The sequence below is a fragment of the Eschrichtius robustus genome, chromosome 8, assembly GCF_028021215.1.
Source record: "Eschrichtius robustus isolate mEscRob2 chromosome 8, mEscRob2.pri, whole genome shotgun sequence".
NCBI lineage: Eukaryota > Metazoa > Chordata > Mammalia > Artiodactyla > Eschrichtiidae > Eschrichtius > Eschrichtius robustus.
In genome coordinates, this window is record NC_090831.1 from 86,160,114 (window position 1) to 86,176,272 (window position 16,159).

At 39.3% G+C, this 16,159-nt stretch overlaps 1 protein-coding gene across 4 annotated transcripts in view; it reads left to right on the forward strand.

Annotated features, from left to right (window-relative positions):
- BBS9 (Bardet-Biedl syndrome 9) overlaps positions 1 to 15,875 on the forward strand; it is a 469,951-nt gene extending 454,076 nt beyond the window's left edge. For all 4 annotated transcript variants that reach the window (XM_068549287.1, XM_068549291.1, XM_068549288.1 and 1 more), the window contains 2 exons: positions 15,149 to 15,259; positions 15,470 to 15,875. In XM_068549287.1, the coding sequence (XP_068405388.1) occupies positions 15,149 to 15,259; positions 15,470 to 15,501 (143 nt within the window). In that variant the 3' untranslated portion in view covers positions 15,502 to 15,875. The remainder of the gene's footprint in view (positions 1 to 15,148; positions 15,260 to 15,469) is intronic.
- The last annotated feature ends 284 nt before the right edge of the window (positions 15,876 to 16,159 follow it).

Sequence of the window (16,159 nt, forward strand, 5' to 3'; positions counted from 1 at the left end):
GTAATTTTAAATTGGGTTGAGGGTAGGCTTTGTTGAGAAGGCAACTTTTGAACAAAGACTTAAAGAAGTGAGGGATTTATCCATGCAGAGATCAGAGAAATGTGTCCCAGGTAAGGAGAATGAGCCTGGCATGTTCCAAGGACATCAAGGAGGCCAGTAGTGAGGCCAGTAGTGAGTGGTAGGAGATGAGGTCAGAGGGGTGAGATCATGTACAGCCTTTTGGCTGACTTTTGCTTTTTTCTGGGTGAAGTGGGGAGGACCATTTTGAAGAAAGGAATATAATCTTACATTTTAAAAGGATCCCTGCCTGCTGTATTGTGCATAGACTATGGGGGGGGGGGCGGTCAAAGGTAGAGGTGGGCAGTCAGTTTGAAGGTTACTCAGGTAAGTAATTTAGCAATAGTTCAGGTAAGAGATGATGGTGGATTGCACCAAAGTGGTAGTAGTGCTGAAGGTGGTGAGAAGTGATCTGATTCTGGATACATTTTAAATGTAAAGACAACAGAATTCCTAACAGAGTGGCCGTGTTGTGTGAAAGGAAGAAGAGAATCCAGAACAACCCCAAGAGTTTTGGCTTGAACCACAGGAAGGATGAAGTTGAGATGAGAAAGGCTGTGGGATGGAACAGGTTTGTGGGGAAGATCAGGAGTACAGTTTGGGATATGTTGAGTTTGAGATGCTATAAGATGTCCAAGTAGAGATATTGACTAAGTAGTTGGATATACAAGTCTGAAGTTCAGGAGAGAAATCTGGGCTGGAGTTATAAAATTAGGAGTTGTCAGCACGAAAGTGTTATTTAAAGCCATGAGACTGGATAAGGCCACCAAGAGAGTGATTTTAGAAAAGAGATGAGAATCAAAGACCGAGTGCTGGGAGAGTCAGAATTTTAGGAGTTTGGGAGAAGAGGGGGAACCAGCAAAGGATGCTGAGAAGGAGCATACAGTGAGGTAAGAGGAAAATCAGTAGAATGTGGCATCCTGGAAGTCAGGTGAAGAAAGAGTTTTAAAAGGTGGTGGAACGATCAGCTGTGTCAAATGCTAATGGGTCAAGTAAGTTGAGGGCTGAAAACTATAGATTTAGCAACGTGGAGGTCACTAGTGATCTTGAATAAAGCAACTGTTTGTGGAGTAGTAGAGGCCAGGTCTAGACTGGAATGGATGTACAAGAGAAAGGAAGAGAATTAAAAATAGCAAATACAGACAGTTCTTTGGAGAAGTTTTGCTGCCAAGAGGAGTAAAGAAATGGAAGAAGATGCAGGAAAAGTGGGGGTCAAGAGACAGTAAATTATTCCTGATTTGATGTTTATTGTTGCCCTTTATTATTTATCTAGACCCCAGTCCTTGTTCTTTCTTTATCAAGCTGTTATTTCCTACTGGCTACTGTTTTTTTAAATTTTTTTGCTAGGCCAGACAACCAGTTAAGGTTTTCCTTGACTAGCTAACACGACAGTTCGTATTTCCTGGAGGTCAGGCAGCTGTAGCTGCTGCTCTCTGCCTTCTGAAAATTCACCACCCTCCTTTCCTTCAGCTTACATGAGAACCTCAGGCTTAGGTGTGGGAATTTTGGCAATATAAGGCAAAGATGATGAGAATAATAGTAATACTTATTATTATAACACTTAATGTATCACTTGCTATGAACCAGGCATTATTTCAAGTGCTTCATATAAATTAACTCATTTAATCTTTACAATTATCCTATGAGCTAGGTACAGTTATCATCTGCATTTTACAAATAAGGAAACTGAGGCAGAGAAAGATCAAGTTACCAGTTAAAAGAAAAAAAAGTAATGGTGGGGCTGGGATTAAAATTCTGACAGTCTAGCTCCAGAGTCCATGCTCTTGAAGCACCTGGAGAATTTTAAGAGCAAGATGTTAGCTAGAGAGATTTCATTTTACATAATATGAGAATTTTCTAGAGTTGATGGGCTGAGTTTTTTGAGAAACAAGATAGAATACAGGAGCTGATGGGGCATTTCCCCAGATTTACTGGCCTGTACATTAGTGGACTGTCACCAGCGCGTAATATTGGAATGATGTGGTAGAGCATTCTTCAAAGATAACTTTTTTAAAGACTGTATTTCCTATGTATTTCCTCAAATTTCATGAATTCCTTTCCAAATCAACAAGTATATATTAAGCATCCACTCTGCATGAAAAAGAAAAAAAATTAACTATTTTCCTCTATCTGTTTATTTTCCTGTGGGAAGCTTATTTGTTTATCATGCAGGCTATAGAACAATCTGGAAATTAAAATAAAAAGGACTGTATATGTGAATATAACACTATACTGTTTTTTTAAGGATTCTTAAAATTTCTGTAGCTTTAGAGATGAAGTATGAACTAAATGACCCTTTGTTAAGTGTTAGTTCTTAGAGCACTGGCAGGCAATTGCCACTGAATCCTTCATTAATAATCCCTTCCTTTTCCAGAAGGACTTGCCAGCACCCATAAAATATTCACTAGGAGAATTAAAATCATATAAAAATAATTGGTGTTTGCTTCCTTCAAGGCATACATTTAAATACATTGCTTTATTCCTCCGCTCCTTGGCTGCCTCCTATGTTTAGTAACACTAGGTCAGCAGACTTCCTCTTTTAAGGTTCATCTGCTGGCCATTTCAATTTCCCATGAGAAAGCAAAGCTACCACTGTTTTACCCTTTTATCTTAATGTTTCATCCATTTATGTCATATTATCTTGTGGGTTTGTGTTTCTCAGTAGTAATGGCACTGCTGGTAAATAGAAAACAATGAATGTGATTATGCACCCCTGATCATCATCATCATCATCATTGGAGCCCTTTTAAAATTCCTGTTTTGATCTCAGAATAGTGGTTATCTAGGATAGTAGATTATCAGTGATTTCATCCTATAAAGAATGCGTGCACTGTTTTTCAAGTGAATTATTTTAATGCCTGGTTGACAATTTTGGCTTTGACCACTGGGTCCAGCTAGAAACATTCCACCACTGGTCTGCCTACCCCATCTTCTGGGTTTACCTGAGCATTTTTTACAGCATCAAATATAAATTCATGCCGTGCTCATGGCTTGTAGTTTCATGTGTAATTGGCTGTAACGTAATGACTAACATATGTTGGAGGTTAGTACTGAAAATAATAGCCCAACATTTATTGGGGGCGTACTCTGTGCCAGGCTCTGTGATAACTGTATTACAAGCACTGACCAATTTAATCTTCGCCTCTCATAAAGTAAATGCTATATTTTCTGAATTTAGAAAAAAGGAAACTAAGGCCCAGACTTATGTGACTTTGCTCCAGACATAATGATACTTGCCATGTCCCATTTTGGATGTCCCTTTCCACTATCCATGGGCTGGTTTTCATCTTGTGTACATTTCCCTTTTCTGCAAAATATGACATTGTTTAATGGACTATTGTAGAAATATATCATTAGATAACAGAGTTGTTTAGGAACGAGTCCTGAGTGCTTGTTCAGTTTCCTCATTTGTGAACGAATATGGTGAAACAGGTGCTCTCCAGAGATGTTGTGTTCTTCACTCTTTTCCCTCAACCTGTTTATAACTGAAGTGGCCCAGCAGAACTCTCAGTTTCAAAATCACCACCTAAACTCTGTCATTATTAAAAACAACACAATTTGGTCAAGATGATGGCTTTTAATTGGGTTGTGGAAAGAAACTCAAGTTGAAGAAATGTTGCCAGGATCACTGAGGAATTAATAACCACTTGATGCAAGAGGGAAGCTGTGAAGAACACTGGATCTCTTATTATGTGGTGTCCAGGCAAAGTAGAGTTATGCTCTTACTCTTTCATTTTTTTAGTAATTATAATTGCAGAACTATTGGCTTCCTTTCCTCCTCAACTGTAGCTATAATGTTTTATTTGTGCATGTATACTTTTGAGAGAGAGTTGGTCTCTGAAGAGGGACTTAGGAAAGTATTTGAAATGGAAATGTCTTAAAATCATGTGTCTTTCCAGTTGTACCTTGGGTTGCCTTAGGATTTAGAAACAAAATGGAAATTAAATACCACAATCACCTTCTTTTTGAACAAGAAGGTGCTATACTTATCAGTATAGAAAAGATCTAGTTGAAAGACAATAGATCTTGCATTTCCTTGGAGAGTGCTCTAGACATTGATCAGCTGGCAAGGAAAAGCAAGTATTAACTTTCTCTTCTTCCTCACCTTCTCACAATGGCTGGGTAATACTTTTGTATTCCTGTTTGGAGGATTTAATGGCCTTGTTAACATGTGGGAAAACATTGCGATTGGAGACGTCAACAAAATAGTGAGTAGTTTTATTTTTTTTTAACTTCCATGTTTATGTTTTTACTGGTGTGTGTCTTTCCAAGTACTCCAGGTTAAGAACTAAATGTGTTAGAAAAACAGATGTAATGCAAATAAATGGGAGAGTTCTCATGTCCTTCAGTGAAGAAAGCTCCGAGTTCCTGAGCAGTAATTTTATGGGATCTTCTCTCTGTATCAGAAAAAAATTGTGCTTACCCCACTTCTTTCCCCTGAGTTCTGTTGTATCATAACTGACTAATGACCTATAGGACCAGACAATTCACCTACATATGGTAGGGGATCATAATGCACTAACATAGTACAGAGATCACTCTTACCAACAATTAATTGGGGAATTCACTTTATGAAGCCCTGTTTACAGACTGACATCTGGTGAACTTCTTAACCTGGATCTGTTCCAATCTTTAGGATTTATGGACTGTGCTTGCTTTTTTGTAAATAGGACTTTTTTCTGCTTGGTATATTCTCTTTACATAATTATCAATGGATGAAAATGGCTATGTTCCTGTATTTCTTAATCCTTTGTACTAAGTGGACCTAAATTCTAAGTGGTGGTCCAGCTCAAAGAATACTTGGACACCTATCATTATTCAAGTTGTGGAAACATCTTAATGCCAGGAGGACCCTACCCTCTTAAATCCAGATTCTCTGACTGGAGCCCTTATACCCCAAGGGACTTAGTATTCAGTCTTTATGGGATTTTTAAAACTTGTTGAGACACATGCTAGACCTCTTAAAATATATTAGACTTCCTTTTATTCACAAACTTGGTCTCTGCTGTGAGGTGTGAAATGGAAATATTTTCAAACATAGGTATACGTGCATAGTCCTGAACACATTTTAAGTTCTTACCGGATGTGGGGGGATCAAAGTTTATTATTAGGCAGTGGAAATGAAATCCCAAACATTCCACAGGCATCATGTTGGACACACATTACAGTGAACTTCACCTGCCTCTCAGTGGTTAACCATTATTATCTCTGTTGCTAGTAGATGAGCTACTGTCTAGCAGTCAGCATGTCATCTGCAAATATAGGGAGAAAGAAAAGTTATCAAATGGATTTAAAAGAAACATAGAAAAACAAATATCATATGTTGGAACTGGAAACCTAAGACTATATAGAAAGGCATTGTTTTCTTCTGTTTTCTTGAGTTTGAAACTGTAAAACTGTACCAGGTTAAGTGTGAGATGCCTCTACATTATAACAAAGTAAAGGGCAGAATGGAAGGGGAGATGAGAAAGATATTGACATATGCTCTCCAGTTCCTCCTTCAGAGAAGCAGTGGCACCATATGATATCAACCTGATTTGCCACACTGTGATAAGAACTCATTCAGTGATACATTACATTCTTGAGGGCTTTATTTCCAAGATGTGCTTTGACAAGGTCTGACTGTTGTATTTTTAACAATCTCCTATATGTGTAGTTTTCTGGAGCATCTGCTTAGTAAGCACCTTGGTAAACCCAATTTCACAGAAGTCTTGGCTTTCTAAAATGGCCTGTAAGCACAGAACAGAGTCATACACACACACACACACACACACACACACACACTCACACACACACATCATTAGTCAAAAAATTTCCAACAAGCATAGCTTTACCAATTATGGTGTGCTCTTAAGGAAATGTTAAGTCCAAGTACAAGATGGACTGGGCCCTTTGAAGTCCAGTGTGGAAGAAGAGAAGTCAGTGGAGAATTAAGAGGGGAAGTGCAGCCCCACTTTTCCTCCAAGCCTTTTGCTGTTTCTCTCCATGGCAGCCCTTACGTAAGTCTTTATCTGACACAAATTTTCCTAGCTATACCTCCTACTCTGCATTAAATTTTTCTAACTGCTATTGTATTTTTTATTCTTTAATATTTTATTATCTATACCTTCAGTAAGTCACCCCAAATATCGTCTGTAGAAGTGTACACAGAAAAATGGAATATGTTGATAATTCATCCTCCCCTCCCCACTTTTCCTTTTCATCCTCTATCTCCTTCTCTCTTTTACCCACCCCTCTTCCTTCCATTCTTCCATTTTGTCAAAAGATCTGTAAATACTTGGTTAAAATTGCTACACAAACATACAGTAGGATTCTTGGCTTTCTATAGCTTACATTCTCCTTGGGCTAAAAAAATATATTTTAAGAAAATAGAAGAATGAACAGAGTAGAGGAGAATTATCAGGAAAACTCTTATACATATCTTTAATGCCTATGTGTGGTTGTATGTGCACATTTACAGAGAGAGGGAGAGGGAGACTGAGAAAGGATAAAGAGTAAAACTATTCCAAATGAATATATTTTCGGAGAATTTTTTAACTACTCATAGTATCTTAGGGAAGCTTTTCATATTTAAGATAGTGAAATATTCTTTTCAAAGCACCCATTCGCCACACTTCACGTGAATTATAAACCTTTGAAATGAAATCTGAATGTTAACCTCAAAAACACTTTATCCATCAAGTAAATCTTGATTAAAAGAAAAATGTCACTGGTGTATATTTTTGAGGTTTCTGCTGTTTTAAATTCTTAGTGGCAATTCAAGCATGTGAACAGAAGATTCTTTGGCTGGCAAGTCAGAGCATGGTCTGTGGTCATTTGTGATTCTCAAAGTGTCTCCTTGTTTGATTGCTTTTAAATATATGAAGAAAAAAGAAGAAAAAAAATTTTTCCTCCCTGAAGGAATGGAACATTTGCACCCATACACTCAGTTGATTGCAAAGGTTTCTGTTGCAGGAATATAAATCCGCCAAGTCCTAAAATATACCCGAAGAACAGCTTGCCAACCTTCTGGGTTTTCTGTATCACTGAGAGGAAGTACTGGTTAGGACAGCCAACTCACAAGCAAATCCACTGAGATCTTGACGGGAAAAAAGGTATTCTTGAGAAAGCCCCAATGGTTTAGGAAGCAGGAGAACCAGGAATCGGCTTTAGGATATGAGGGGCATCCACTACCCTCTCTGAGCCTCTGTTTTGATGTCTCCTAAATGAAGGTGGTTGCACTAACAGCTAAAGTTCTTTGATTCCACAGATACGGTGTGGAAAGTGTATCTATGCCAAGAAAATTCGTAGAAAACAGAGATGGTAAAATGTACTTTGTGCTGAGCACTGTGTTCAGTGTACACGGTCTCACATGATCCTCACAATAGGCCTCATTAAGACCCTCTCTTTACAGTTGGGGCAACTGATAACCTGCCTGCATCCAGCAGCTAGACCCAGACTGACCCACTCCTGAGGACTTCACAGTCTAAGTCAAGCCTTGCTGTTGGCCTCCTTTGCCTTCAGGGGCCTCCCCATTCACTGCCCACCTGGCTTTCACTTTTGATAGAGGAAAAGAAGAACAACTGGAGACAATCCTAAAATATGGGAAACTCTAAGAATTTATGAAAAGAAACTGTCTTTAAAATTTTTCCCCAATCTAGTCATGAGAAAAATATTAAACAAATTCCAGTAGAAGGGCATTCTGCAATATGCTTGACCAATACTCCTCAAAACTTCAAGGCCATCAAAAGTAAGGAAGGTCTGAGAAACTGTCACCACCAAGAAGAGCCAAAGGAGATGCAGCAACTAATGTCATGGGGTATTCTAGATGGGATCCCAAGACAGAAAAGGATGTTAGGTAAAAACTAAGGAAATCTGAATAGGCTATAGATTTTAACTACTAATAATGTATCAATATTTGTTCATTGATCAAATGTACCATGCTAATGCAATATGTTAACAATAGGAGAAACTGTGTGGAGAATATATGGGAATTCTCTGTACCATTTACTAAATTTTTCTGTACATCTAAAAATGTTCTAAAAATTAGTCTATTTTTTTTTTTTAAAAAGCTTATCACTGCCCAAACAAAAAGAGCATTTGTAGCAGTAGGGCAAATAATATTCTTTTAAAGAACTGCTACTATTACTCCTCTTCCTCTTCCTCTTCCTTATTGCTATTATTATAGTAATACTATGAGATGATCTGGCAGTGTTAAATGCCTCTAGGAACCTTTAGAATTAGGATGCAGTTGAAGAGCAGCTTTCTGTGAGCCTTGTATTAAGCCAGGCATTGGCAAACTACAGCCAATGGGCCAGATCTGACTGTTTAAGTAAATAAAGTTTTATTGGAACACAACTAATGCTCATTCATGTTTACATTTTGTCCTTGGCTGCTTTTGCACTACAATGGCAAAACTGAGCAGTTGCATCAGAGACCAGATGGCCCACAGAGCTTAAAAAATATGTACTATCTGGCCAACCCCCGGTTTAGGCTACTTGAGTTACAAGGCAGATGGTGAGGCAGGTAAGCTGGGCCACCAGAACTCATCTGGGTTAGAATCAAGTATCTATCAAATAGAACTCAGCAGGGGCTTCCCTGGTGGCGCAGTGGTTGAGAATCTGCCTGCCAATGCAGGGGACACGGGGTCGAGCCCTGGTCTGGGAAGATCCCACATGCCACGGAGCAGCTGGGCCTGTGAGCCACAACTACTGAGCCTGCGCGTCTGGAGCCTGTGCTCCGCAACAAGAGAGGCCGCGATAGTGAGAGGCCCGCGCACTGCGATGAAGAGTGGTCCCCACTTGCCACAACTAGAGAAAGCCCTTGCACAGAAACGAAGACCCAACACAGCCATAAATAAATAAATAAATAAATATTAAAAAAAAAAAATAGAACTCAGCAGATCAAGTAGCGTGAGTAAATAGAGTAGTCAGCTTCAGAGGTGGCTACATGTTTAAGGTGTCTGAACACTTTCTCTTTTTTTGCTGCAGAGCTGTGTCTTTTGGCCCCATGGGTGTATCAGCTGTGTGAATCCTACCCCTTCAGACTCCCAACTTTAGGGACTTCCGTCTTGGCCTATTCACTCTACTCTTCTTTTAGTGTTCCTAACTTTGATATGAGAGTAAATAGTCAGAACTTTATGTGTTTTTCAATGTGCCAAGCACTTATACATGCTCATCAATTTCTTCCTTATGAAGTAGGGCTGCCATAGTCTCTGTTTATAGATAAGGAAACTGAGGCTCATTAAAGTGAAATAATTTGCTCAGGAAGGTCACTTGGCTCATAAATGCTGAGTCGTGGTTTGAATCGAGGCTTTGTTAAATTCCCTACAAATAAGCCCGCATTCAGTGCTGGAGCTGGCTCACACTGGCTGGTGAGGACCAATCATTGAATTTTTAGGAATTCTGTGAGCCAGTTAACAAATTCAGCCATTATTAAAAATTAAATTATGTAAACTTATAACCAAATAAATTGTATTAAGAACAAAGATAATACACCTCAAAACTCTTCACTAGTTATTTTATTACTACACTTTACTATTCTCTATGCTCTTGAGATTATTTATGTCTATGGAATCTGAATGGTGAAAGTGCTATCTCATGGTGTCCTCTTACACATCTCTGCCAAGCTCCACGTTTGGTGATGTCATGTTGGTTGCTTGAAACTGGCCGTGGTAGGAGTATTTATACCAAAGAAATGGGCAAACACTACAGATTAGGGCTTTACCTTTTTTCCTTGAAAGCCAGCTGGTTACATGTTTTCCAGAATACCAGTGCTTACCCTGCATTCTGATTTTGATCTCTAGTATTCTAGACAGTTACATTTGTTTCTGCTTGGCCTCCTATCTTGACCTTTGAACTCTATAACTTTTATAGTTCATGCTATAGCAACCTACAGAGAGGACCTGAGCTCTGTTTTTTTTTTTTTTTAAGACTTATTTATTATTTAGTTATTTATTTTTGGCTGCGTTGGGTCTTAGTTGCGGCAGGCAGGATCTTTGTTGAGGCATGCGGGATCTTTCGTTGCGGAGCGTGGGCTCTTCATTGCGGCGTGCGGGCTTCTCTCTAGTTGTGGCGTGCGGGATTTCTCTTCTGTAGTTATGGTGAGTAGGCTCCAGGGCGCATGGGCTGTGTAGTTTCCAGCACGCAGGCTCTCTAGTTGAGGCTCGAGAGCTCAGTCGTTATGGCTGCAGGCTTAGTTGCCCCGCGGCATGTGGGATCTTAGTTCCCTGACCAGGGATCGAACCCGCATCCCCTGCATTGGAGGGCAGATTCTTTACCACTGGACCACCAGGGAAGTTCCTGAGCTCTTTTTTATTGTTGTTTTTGTTTGTTTGTTTGTTTGTTTTTCTGACAGTGGGTAGAATTTCCTTAGTGTAATTCCCTTGTTGATAAAATATGTTCCACCTGGTGAGGAGGAAGTTTCAACAATTTTATAATTTGCTTTTGAATGCAGAAACAGGTTTAAGGATAGCTTGTAATCCATAAAAAAAACAAAAAAACAAAACCCTAGAGTTGAATTATCTTTATAAATATAGGGTGATCTCCTATTGTTCAGAATTTTTGGTAAGATTTTCTACTTAAATAATTTTCTGGCTACATGAGGATTGTAGCCAGAAAAATTTTCTTAAAAAATGTTTAAATTTAAGTATAGTGGATTTACAGTGTTTCAGATGTATAGCAAAATGATTCAGTTATACATATACATATATATATCTATTCTTTTTCAGATTCTTTTCCATTATAGGTTATTACAAGATATTGAATATAGTTCCCTGTGCTATACTTGTCGTTGTTTATGTATTTTATATATTGGAGGATTGCTATATATATTAATGTGCTACTAATTTGCAAAGAAACAAATTTTTACAGCCAGGTTTAGTTAACACAAATGGTCATGCACATAATTTGATTGGTAACAATTCAGAGGAAGAGGGAGCATAGTGAAATGTCTCAGAAACATCCTCTTAAACATCACGGGTGTAATCTCCAATTTAGAAACTGTCTTGTTCCAAGTGCTATAGATACTGTTTGCAATTTGTGATACATGCTTCATGTTTTCAAATTTCACCTGCAGGGGTTAGGGTTCCAGATTACTCCAGAAAAGCGTTTTAAGCATTTAATTGTAATAGGACTCTAAAATGAAGCCACCACTTATAACATTGTTCCTTATGAAAATGCCTCCAGAGTTCTGACTCAGGATCCCAGGTTCCTTAATGAAACTTCTTTTTACACGAGAGCACAGGGATAGAAGTGGATCTCCATAATTGTACCAGCAGTGGGCAAAGGAGTGCCTGGACATCCCATATTGGTGGGGAGAGGGGGGCTGTTCTGGACATTATGCAAGGAGGAAGCTGCCAGACTGATATTGGAGTAGAAGGGAGGTACATAAGTTGTGAGAAGCCCCTGCTGTTGCCAGAATGAGTTTACTGGCTATTTGAACTTCTGATAATTAGGAGTTGGCTGAATTATTATTTTTAACTATAATTCCATGTATCATATTAATTAATGTAGACCATATCTTGAAGTCAGTGCTGTTCAAAGTGTGAATAGAAGACTAGCATCTGTCTGCAAACTGTCTGTTACTTGAAACTGAGAATAAGCGTTCAGAAACTTGTAGCAATTGACAGTGTACTTTTTACAATGATTGAATCTAAAAGATAAGGGCCTGTATATTGTTCATTTTATTTTTCTAGTAATTCCTTTTATTCATTTTTATTATATGTGACAAAAGTATTGGTTTAGATAGATTGGAAATTTTAAGGCTGTTCCTTTTGAGAAGCATTGCTACAATGGGCTTCAGAAGGTCTCTGTTAGTTTGGAAATTTTATATTTTATTTCTCTCCTTTTACTGCTTACTCTGAAATTTTTGTTTGTTTGTTTGTTTTTACTTTGAAATGTTTAACAAATATTTTTTTCCTAGCAAAAATCTCATCAGATATGCCCATTTGCCCTTCTTATTCAGTAGGTGTGGGTGGGGCCTGAGATCGCATTTGCCTTCGGTTGCCTGCTAGCTGCACTGAACTTGCCGTTTTCTTTTTGCAAGGTATCTAGTTATCAGAAGTAGCCACCCTACTCTGGAATCCTTATAATTATAAATGTTGCCATGCCACAGCTACTTGATCTCCTGGGCTTGACCTCTACATGCACATCATCCCAGTTAACCATGGGTGAAAGCTTAAGTAATTGCATAACAGAAGTTATTCCCAGTCTGTTTACCCGCAGCCATGGAACCCCTATTTCTTACAGATAGGTGGGCGATCTAACCTCAAAATTCCATCTTGAAGGCCTGCTTTTTAGTACTACTTCCCATGTCAATGATTTTTGCAAGAAAACAGAGCCTGAGGCGGGAATTAAAGTGGCAGTTTATTTGGCCAACTCAAGGAAAGGAGGATGAGGAAAAAGGGAAGCGAGTCAAGGAAATACGTGAAATAATACAGAGTGATGCATCCTTCGCTGGTGACCACTTGTCTCAAAGAGCCAGGAAGAGTCCCAGCAGGTGCCTCTACTCAGCACACAGCACTTTTCTGGAGGTTGACCAAAAAGAAATAATAATTCAGAGTCGATCCAGGGAGAGAGGCAGGCGGGGAATTTTCTGCAAGGCTCCTTCCCTTCCCCCATTTCCCATTGGTTAGGATGCCAGATCTCACATCCTATTGTTCCTTCCAAGCTTAAAGTGGCAGAACTTCTGGGCATATGGTTGGTCAGTCTGGCTGCATGGAGGTATCCAAAGAAAAGAGGGTAGCATTCCTAGGGCAAGTGACTGGTCAGCCCTGCAGTGGGATTTGAGAAATTCGTCATCTCTGTACTTTGGACAAGGCAAAGCTTTTGTGCCAAGGACAAGAGAGGAAATTACATACGTTGTAATTTATGTAATGTATAGTCTACAAGATAGTCTACAGCAAGTGACTTTTCCTTTTGTGCCCACCTGATTGAAGAACTAGTGCTTTTGAAGTCTTCATCCTTCTCACTTGCCTCACTATTGAGCCAGCTGGAATAAACGGTAGACACTGATTAATCAGAGGAGACCTGCCTCTCTCCACGCATGGCAGCACTGCTGTCCGATCACTGCACTCTCTCCCATCTGTTGGCTGGAGACACTTCTTCCCCAGTCTTGAAGTTTCCTTGTGTGCAAAGGTAGCTGCATCAGTACAACATTCCTGCCCTCATCCTGCTTCCTCCCTCCCTCTGCCTTGGGGATGGAGAAATGACTTAATCTGACTTATGAGTCTAGAAAGCCATTCTTCGGCCTTTTTTCTTGGGATCAGGGTTCTGTTTTGCCGGGAGCACTCCCTTCTTTCTGTTCTTCCCTGTTATTAATCTTACAGAGGTACCCCTTCCCCACCTCTGCATACTCTATTCCTTTTTTCTCAGTTGGGTGAGAGTCCAGGAGGAGAAGAAAGGTGCTGTTTCTTGGGCTTCTCCAAAGTCCTGGCATCTCTGAGCCTGTCCCTGGCCTCACAATACTCTAAGCAGTGCTCCTCGCAACCACACCTGGTAGATCATCAGGTGAGATAAAACCTGCTGACACCCAAGACCTGCAGCCAGGTATCTCTTTGGTTGATGCTGCAACTGGGAGCCATATAGTAAATGGTTAGATAACAGAGGCTTTGGGAGTTGTCACGCTTGGGTGTGAGCTCTGTCTTACTCCTTAGGAGCTGTGTGACCTTGGCAAAGAATTAACAAGAAGAATGGCTTTGGGAAAAAAATAAGTACAGTGTACAGCATGTTAGAACATTTCCAGGAAATGATGTACTGATCTCCTGAAACCTCAGTCTTCCTATCTGTAAAAGCAGATAATAACATCTATTTCATGGTGTGGTTTGTAGGAACTAAATGAGATGATATGGGCAGAGTTTTCAGCATTGAGAAGGTATGTAATAATGATAGTTATTGTTACCATGATCTACAGTCTTTGGAAAGAGATTAAAAATAAGCCTGGTTCTCCTTCTGGATGGGGGCCCTAGCTATTTTAAGATAAAGCCGGGCAAGATCCATTGCATTGATGGATAATTCTAACATTTCCTGTTTGGGGAACCTCTGAGGCTACCTCTAATTCTTATTTTATGAGTGTGGAAATCCTTGTCTCTCAAGTTTCCCTCAACACCGATTTCTTTTTCAGAGGTGATACAGAGGGATGGATGGTAAGGTATACTTTCTTTCAGACCTGGGATCTTGACTTCACTCTCATTTGAATGACGTGGTTTACACATCAGTGCTGCTGATACCCTCTCTTTATAAACCCCCTCACACATAAAGCCAAACTTGAATATGGAGGCTTTGGACTCAGTGTATGCGAAGCCTCAGAAAAGGAAAAATCACACTTCAGTTACAAGAATGGCTTTGGGAAAAAATGGGTACAGTATACAGCATGTTAGTACATTTCCAGAAAATTAGTCAAATTAGTCAAATCAAGTTGCAGATGTAGTCATGAAATTCTCAACATGAGTTCTCCGTACAATATTTTGGTGGATAAAATCAAATGACTTATACCTAATATTTTAAAAGTGCAGTGGTCCCAGCTTATCCTCAAGTCACCTTGGAATTGACTTGGAATTGAAAGCTTCCACAATGCATTCATGGCTTTGCTGTGAATTATGAAGTGTTTGTGTCTGTGCTGTAAGGTGTTGGGATTCAGGAATAGAATCAAATTCCTGAGAAATACCACTGTAGTCACCAACTCAGAACACCAGTGGCCTTCCTCTTTGTTCAGGGAAGTTTTCTTTCCCTCACAGTCGATGTGCTTTGTTTCTTTTATAGTTTCTGATGCTCTGGTATTAAAGGGAATTTCTGCTGAGGTACCATTATAGTATGGATATCACATATGCTATAGATTTTGTCCTTTCTGACTTTAAAAGGGTTAAATTTGAAGACAACACCATTGCTGCTGTTGCTAAGTGCTCATCGGTATGTCTTTAAAGGCAATGACTCATTCCCAGCATTTTCACCAAAAGAGAAACATTTAAGATTATTCTTTTTTGGTCTACTCCTGAAGATTGTTGTCTCTTTATTTATTATCTTCATGACTGGTACGTTCTTAAGCTGAGGTTGCCGTATGGAGAGGTAGATTTTTCTACACAATGCTTAAAATATTGTTTGTATTTTTCAACTAGGTGGCTGTGCTACGATCCCTGAATCAGACCTAGAGGAAAGATCAGTAGAACAAGACTCCACTGAACTGTTTACCAGCCACAAACACCTCATCGTGGAGACGCCCATGCCTGGTAAGAGAATGGGGGGCCTTCGCAAATGGTATGTCAGGAACAGCGAGACACTGGTCAGGTTTTGTCATACCAGAAAGCATTTTGCAAGATTGCTTGTTTTCTAACTTATCCATCCTTCCCCTTGGCATTAGTGCAGCTGAATTTGATCATTTGTGTATTCCTTTCAATATTCAGACCTTTTCTCTGTCTTGCTCTCTTTCATTTTTCCAGAAGTTTCACCCCTCCAAGGAGTTTCAGAATAGTTGAAGTAGAGTTGTCTGGTTGAGGGGAAGATGGCCTTCCCAAGGCTGATCATGTGTGGACCTCATGCCAAGCACAGATGAAGGTGCTTCATACAGCTCACCTGCCAGGAGATAACAATAGGTAGAGATGGGGATGGGGACTTTTAATTTTTCTAGGAGGACTTGTAATGCTATGGGCAAGTCAGTTGAACTTGTCTTACCAGGAAAGGATGTTGCTGCTTTTTGGTCATCTGTATGCTTTCAGCCACAGGATATAGTGAGATGACATCTTTTGGGGGCAGACTTTGTAATGCAAAGACCCAGATCCTACTTGATACCCCAATTTTTTCACAGAATTCTTATATATTAAATGTATCAAGTTTAATAAAAGCATCTCATTGTCAAACAATATCTTGGATTTGATTTATAATCAGAGGGTTATATAGTTGATTTCTTTATTTATTTAAAGTGAAGAAATTGAACGGAACTAAAAATGTTGCTTCTCCACGGTAAGACTTGAATGTGGTTATTTTATAAATACAAGAAACTGCTATTAGGCTAAAAGTGGGAAAAGGTGAGTTTTCTAGTATTGTATGAAAAGGTTAAAATATTTTCAAGGAAGCTAGTACATTAACATCCTCTTTCATTACCCCAATGGGAGATACCTTTTAAAAATCCA